Source organism: Colobus angolensis, unplaced genomic scaffold (assembly GCF_000951035.1).
Source record: "Colobus angolensis palliatus isolate OR3802 unplaced genomic scaffold, Cang.pa_1.0 Scaffold76, whole genome shotgun sequence".
NCBI lineage: Eukaryota > Metazoa > Chordata > Mammalia > Primates > Cercopithecidae > Colobus > Colobus angolensis.
The window spans coordinates 1,810,483-1,817,157 of NW_012121376.1; the positions used below are offsets into that span (position 1 = coordinate 1,810,483).

At 64.7% G+C, this 6,675-nt stretch overlaps 1 protein-coding gene across 1 annotated transcript in view; it reads right to left on the bottom strand.

Moving 5' to 3' along the window:
• ZNF469 (zinc finger protein 469) overlaps positions 1-6,675 on the bottom strand; it is a 12,640-nt gene that overhangs the window by 2,650 nt on the left and 3,315 nt on the right. Inside the window, exon 2 of the mRNA XM_011928083.1 lies at positions 3-6,627. Within this exon, the coding sequence (XP_011783473.1) occupies positions 3-6,627 (6,625 nt within the window). The remainder of the gene's footprint in view (positions 1-2; positions 6,628-6,675) is intronic.

The window sequence follows — 6,675 nt, forward strand, 5'->3', positions numbered from 1 at the left end:
TTGGCAGAGGCGCTGTCTGGCGTCGCCGCCCCGTCTGGGTTGCTGGGGGTGCTGCTGCGCGCTCGGGGTTTCGCCCTCTCGCCTGGGCTCTCTTTCCCGGCGTCTCCCTCTTGCCCCGACGGGTCTCCCGGGCTCCTGGCGGCCTTGCCGACGGAGCGCTTGCCCCTGTGGGGTTTGGGCGCGGGTTCCATGATGCTGTTCAGAAGGTGGGCAAGAGCGCTGCTGCCCTCCAGGCCTCTGGGCAGGTCCCCCAGGGACCTCCGCGCCTGCCCCTTGCGGGCGAAGCGCACGGCGTGCTCACGCAGGTGCTCGTTGTACATCCAGACGTCGGCCACCTCCTTCAGACACATGCCGCACGCCCAGGGCCCCGCCTTGCTCTGTGCGTGCCTCTCCTGCAGGTGCCCCCGCAGCAGTTCCCGCGAGCCGAACCTGCGCTCCACGCACATGTAGCAAGTGGGCGGCGGCGCGGGCATGTGGGCCAGTTTGTGCAGGTCCAGCTCGCCCAGGCCGCGGAAGCGCTGGAAGCACACTCTGCACTTGTAGGAGGCCCGCTTGCCCTTGGCCGGCCGGCCTCTGCCTTGGGCCCTCTCTGCCCCTGCAGCCTCCTCTGTCCTTGGGCTCTGTGGCCCCTGGGAGTTCGGCGTGGCCTCGAAGTCTAAGAAGCTGGTGCCGGGGAGACCCACTGGATCTTCAAAGGGTCCCAGAAAGCACAGGTCTTGCATCTCAAACTTGGTGCTGAGCACCTCAAAGTCCGTGGCCCGGAGCGGCAGCAGGTGGGCGTTCCCGGGAAGCCCATTGTCACAGCGTTCTCTTTCCAGGCTGGGGGGCTCGGGGCTCACGTCTCCCAGAGAAGAGGAGGAGTCATCGGCAGGGGCCGGCAGCCCCAGGCCTCGCCAAGCTGCTGGGACCATGTGCAGTTCAGGAATGGACTCCGGCCGATCATCCTCGGGGCAGTGAGAGGGCAGCTTCTCTGCACCGGCTTCCCTGCTGGGCTCTAGGGCCCACAAGCTGAGGCCGGGAGCCCAGGGTTCAATGCCAGGCACCCTGCTGCTGAGGAACTCATCTAGGAGGAAGGACTCGGGCAGACCTGTGGGATCCTCATCCTCCCACGGGTCCTCATGGCAGAGGCAGAGGGAGCCGGAGTCGCTGAGGTCTGTGGGCAGGCCGGCTGGGCCCAGCGTGGGGCCGCCGCCCTCCTCAAAGCTGGGCTGGGTTGGCAGTGGGCGCTCCGGCTTCTCACAGCGCTTCCCATAGACACGCGGGTTCCTCTTTCGAGTCAAGCGGCCACCCGGAGGGAAGAGCTGGGAGAAAGAGACCTCATCATCAAACAAGCTTGGAGGATCCTCGGCACTGGAGCCGGAGGCATCAGGAGTGGGGCCCTCAGGCCCCTGGACTCCACCCTGGGCATCTGGGTTGTCCGGGAGGCCCTGGAGGCAGCTGCTGGTAGTGCCGTCCGCTGGACAGCCGGAAGTCTCGGGAAAACCCAGGGGGCCCAAGGCGGGCGTGTGCTCCTCCCAGATGCCTTCCTCTGATCTGCTGTGGGCCCCGCTGCTGTCCTCCACAGGCTCGCTCCCAGACTCTTTGCACACACCCAATGCCTCGATCTCTCTCGGTCCCCAGAGCCCCCTTGCCGAGGCTCCCTTCTGCCCAGCTGGCTGTTCCCCCAGAGCTGCACCGTCCATCCTCCCTGGTCGCAGCATCTGATCTCCAGGTGGCTTCTGGACCCCAGTCTCCCCTGCATACAGAACCTCCAGGTCGGTCTCCGCTGCACCCTCCATCACCCCAGGCCCCGGCGTGGCCAAGCGAGGCGGCTGCTCCCTGTCAGTCTCAGGCCCTCCTTCCGCAGAGAGGCAGTGGCTCAGAGGGGCTGTGTAACTGGCCGTTGCGGGGGATGGTCTGGAGCCGCGCCCATCTGAAATCGCATCAGAAGAGGCTGGACGAGCCCTCTCCTCCCGGAGCCTTCTACCTCTTGGTTTTCCCCTCTTCTTATTTGACTTTCCCTCTGAGTGGCTGGGGGAGTCCACGGTGGGTTCTCGGCGCCACCTCCGGCCTTCTCTTTTCTCTTCCTGTTTGGGATGGAGCTCATCTTCCCTGGGCTGGTCTGATCTGGGCTTGGAGGCCGGAGCCTTCACATTCACCCCATGCTCAGTAGGGCTTGGAGGGTGCAGCTGCTGGCTATGTGGGGAGCCCGTGTTCCCCTGTGTTCTGAGAACCTCCTTTGTGCCCTGGGCAGGCGATGGCTGGGCAATGTGGCTGCGGTGTCCCTGTGAGTGATTTGGTCTCTCCTTCCCAGGCACCTTGCGGCTTTTCTTCCTGGGGGGCTGGCACTTTTGGGCTAGGGGCTCCAGAGGCTGCTGAGCAGGTAAGGCCGCTGGGCTTGGCTCCGCGGGGGCTCCCGGGTGTGGCCGGTGCTTCCTGGCCTTGTGCCGGCTCAGGCCCGGCCTGGAGCGGAAGGAGGCTGCGCAGACCTCACAGGTCACAGGTCCGTGTGGAGCTTGGCCCTTCCAGTGGCCATTCTCTGTAGACGCAGGCTTCTTTTTATAGCCACGAGGCCTCTGTTTGAGCTCTTGGGGGCTGAGGGGGTCCCCCTGGGGAGTCTGGTGGGAGGCGTTTCTGTGACTTTGGGGGGAGTCAGACTGGAAGTCACTGGCTGTGCTACTTGGAGCTGTGGTTCTGCCCAAGGAGAGTCCTGTGGAAGGGCAGGTGACCCTGGGCATCTTGGTAACGCCAGAGCGCCCGGCCTCAGGGGTCCCTGGGTCCTCCGGCTCCTCACTGCTGCTCCCCACCTCACCTTCCAGGCAGGCGGGGGAGTCTGGCCCTGTACCCTGTAGCGTGGGAGGCTCAGTGGGCACAGCTGTGACAACCTGGCCCTCCCTGTGGCCGAGGTGGGCAGTACTGCTTGGAGAATACGAGGAGTGGCCCCTGGGCATCCTGTCAGGGTTGGTGTGGGGCGGGGCTCCCCTGCTCTGGGCGTCTGGCCCTGGGAGCCCCTTGCCTGCCTGTGCCTCATCTTTGGTGGGAGTGCTGGACAGGCCAGCAGCCCTGATGGCCACGCTGGGGGAGACACTCCCCGCCAGAGGAGGAGAGGTGGCTTGGCCAGGAGACTCCCGCGGCTTCTCTTTTCTGGAATCCTCCGGAATTCTTAAAGTGCTGTCTTTGGGGCTGTCCCTGCTGTGACTGCAGGTTATGGCACTGACGGAGCCAGGATGCCAGGAGGAAGGGCCTTCCAGGGGGCTGTCCTCACCCTGGAGAAGGCAATGAGCCAGGGCTTCCCTGGGATCACAGGGGCTTGTTGTCAAAGACAGGGGAACCACTGGGAGATCCCCAGCTCCAGTATCTGTTGTGGCTTGGACACCATCTGCCTCTTTCAGAGGTGCCCAGGCAGGAGAACAGGCCAGCAGGTGCTGGGGGTCGGGAAGGTCCCTGCAGGATGGAGATGCTGGCGGCTGCCCCCCCAGCCCACCTCGGGCCTTGGCGGCACTGGTAGGCGAGGTGGGTGGGTCTTCACGGGGGAGGGGCCTGAGGCTGCAGGGCATGGGGGTGGCTGACGTGGGTGAGGGGGCGCAGGCGGTCAGGTCCTCAACAGAGGGTGTTGGGTTATCCCCTGCGGCCAGCAGCGGCTTGTTCAGGCCGGCGCTGGACGCCCTCTCTGGAGTCCGGCCCTCAGATCCATTTTGGGTGTGGGCTGCTGTAAAGACTAGCGCTAAGGACTCCCTATCAGGGGATGGGGGGCTTGGGGTGGGCTGGGCCTCCTCCTGAAGGCTCGTGGCTGCCCTGCTTCCCTTGTGCTTCTCCAGCAGGACTGCACCCTCGGCGGGGCTGGCCAGCACTGTTTTGGGACTGGCATTGACCGAGGCGTGGTTATCCATCCCCCCTGGGCTCCCCCCGTTCTCTGGCTGAAGCTGGTTGGCTCTGCCTTGGCCCTGGGTTTTCTCAGCCTGGCCAAGCAAGCCTTGATGTCCATCTGCCTCCAGCCCCAGCTGATGTCCGGTCACTGCAGGGAGAGTTGTCACCTGCACACCCCGTGGGGAGCCCTGGGCAGGGCCACAGGCCACCTTCCCTCCTTCCACAGTGCCCCCTTCGTGACCTGAGAGGTTCACTTCCCGAGGGCTCTGGGCAGCAGGTGTCGGCTCCTGCAAGCCCAGGGTGCCATCTGCACTCTCAGCCGCGCCGGGCCCCGGGAGCGGGAGCTGACGTAGGGGGCTTGAAGCTGGGTCCTGGGACCTCCTGCTGGAGTGGGTGTTGGACGCACAAGCAGGACTCGGCACAGGGACTAACCAAGCCTCTCTGCCCCGGGGGGCAGTCAGTGAGGAGGCCCCTGCTGGTGCAAACTCATTACCCTCAAAGTCAGGCCTCCCTGCCGTCGGGTAGCAGCGCCCACCTGCTCTGCCTGCAGAATGTCCCTGGGCAGTATGGCTGTGACTGGCACCAAAAGGCCAGGTGGCATCCAGAGGTGGAGCCCCGTCACCCTGAAATGCCAAGTCAGGGGCCAGATGGACAGCAGGGCTGCCAAAAGCTTCTGGAGCAGGGGTCTCTTGGTGGGGTCGGTCTGCCGTGTCGGGTTCTGGGAGGAACTCTCCTCTCTGCTCACAGGGAAGCGGCCACAGGGAGTCTTTACTTTCTTGTGAGCTGGCGGCCTCCTTATTTTTAGGAAATGAAAGTTCCTGGTTGGGGCTGCACTTTGCTAAGCTCCCGGCATCCAGCCGTGGCCCCGGCTGTTTGCCGGGGTCAGGCAGGCAGGTATCTGGGGGGATCCCGCTGTTTCCTTCTGCCTGGGAGAGTCCAGTCTTGGAGGCTCTGGCTTTTCGCACCGGCTGAAAATGGAAGTTGGCTCCCCTGGGGCTGAAAGGAGCCCCAGAAACCAGGTCTTCCTGGGCACAGGGGAGAAGGGTTGCCTCTCCTGGATGGAAGGAGGCTGGGCAGGGCCATGTCTCCCCGGGCCTCCCCTGAACCCCTTCCACGGTGGCCACAGCCGTTTCCGCACTCTCCCGATGTGCGGTCGATTCCCCAACGCCCGTGAGGTCAGCTGCTGAGAACGTGTCCTTGTGGGGTGCAGTGGCCTGGCAGGTGTGCCGTTGGGAGGGTGGCTCTGTGCCTGTGTCCAGCTCCACCCGGCCCACAGGCTCAGCTTCTCCAAGCTCTCTCGGGGCCCCATGCGTTTCTTTGCTTCTTTGCAGCTGACTTTCTAACTCGGTGACCAATTTCTGGATCTCCAGTTCGTCCTCGGTCAGGTGACTCATAAGAGCGACACTACATCCGCTCCCCTTCCCAGGCAAAGGCGGGGCACCGGGAGCCACTCTCCGTTCAGGGGGACACGTCTTACTGAGCACCTTTTCCCCCGAGAGATCAGGAAAATGGCTAGGCAGCATCGGGGATACTTCCTCAAGCAGCAAAAAAGAGGGGTACGGTGGATCTAACGGTGGCGTCTTCTGGGGAGGGTCGGCACATGCGAATGGCAGCTGGGGGTCCCTGTTTGCAGAAAGGTTGCCATAGAGAGGTGGGTCAAATCTGTCCACCGGCAGGTCTGGGAAAAGGGATGTGGACTCCAAGGTCAGTGGCGACGCGGCTCTGCCTGGGTCCGTTTCAGCCATGCCAGGTGGCCTCTTAGGCAGCTGTGGCTCGAGGGAACCGGCATCCTCGCCATCCTGGCAAAGGCAGGAGCTGCTGGCCGGCGGGGCATCTGTGGCTGAGGGCTTGGGGTGCAGTTCTTCCAGGAAACAGCCAGCCAGGTCTTTGGGTCCAAGGAACAACTCACCGTGGGGGCTGCTGTAGGACTGAGGCCCCTTTTTGGCAACTGGAACCCCCAAGGGGTCTCCGTTAAAACCAGCAGGGTCACAGCCCAAACTGGAGCTCTCCGAAGACAGAACACTGGGTTTGGGGCAGGCGGTACTGGAGGGGTTAGCCATGGGTGCCAGAAATTCTCCAGGCTGGTGGGCAGGGGGGTCCTCGCTGTTGTGGGAGACAGGGGCCTGTGTGCACCCAGGACCACCCAGCAGGCTGCCCACACCTGGCGCTGGTGAGCTTCCGTGGGGCGCCGTGTTGGCGAGGCTTCCCGATAACTTGGGGGTGCCGGCGTCCTGTCTGCTGGGCTGCGGCTGCTCTGGCGTCAGGAGACGGCGGCTTTCTCCCACACAGGCGGCTGGAGGAGAACGCAAAGGCTCTGTGAATTCTGCGGTGTCTGGGGGTGACTCTTTGGCAATTTCAGGCTCCTTGGCCTCCTGGGCCAAGTCCAGCGATGGCGGGGTTTCCTCTGGGGTCTCGGTGTTGGTGGGGACCTGCAGGGGATCCTTGGGGGCCACTGAGGGGCGATCAGCACACTTGGGGCCTCTCTCCCTGGCGGCCGCTCCCGCCTCCAGGCTTCGAGATGGGCCATGGGCCTGAGGGCTCCTGCCGGGGCCTGGGCAAGGCCTGCCTGGCTCCTCGGGGTTCGGGGGGCCTCCGTCCCCGCCGGCTTCCTGCCTCACTGCCTTCCGGGGTTTCTGCTGCTCTCCATCCTCTCTGGGACCCGGGGTCAAGTCCACTTCCTTCCTCTTCTCGCCTCGGCACCGCCGGCCTCTGAAGCCGGGGCCCTGCTGCGGAGGCTGCTCGTCCTCCTCGGACTCCGAGGCGTAGTCGTACTCGCGGAGCCTGCGGTCCTCGGTACAGGGCTGGGGCCTCTCCGCCGCCCGGGAGCCG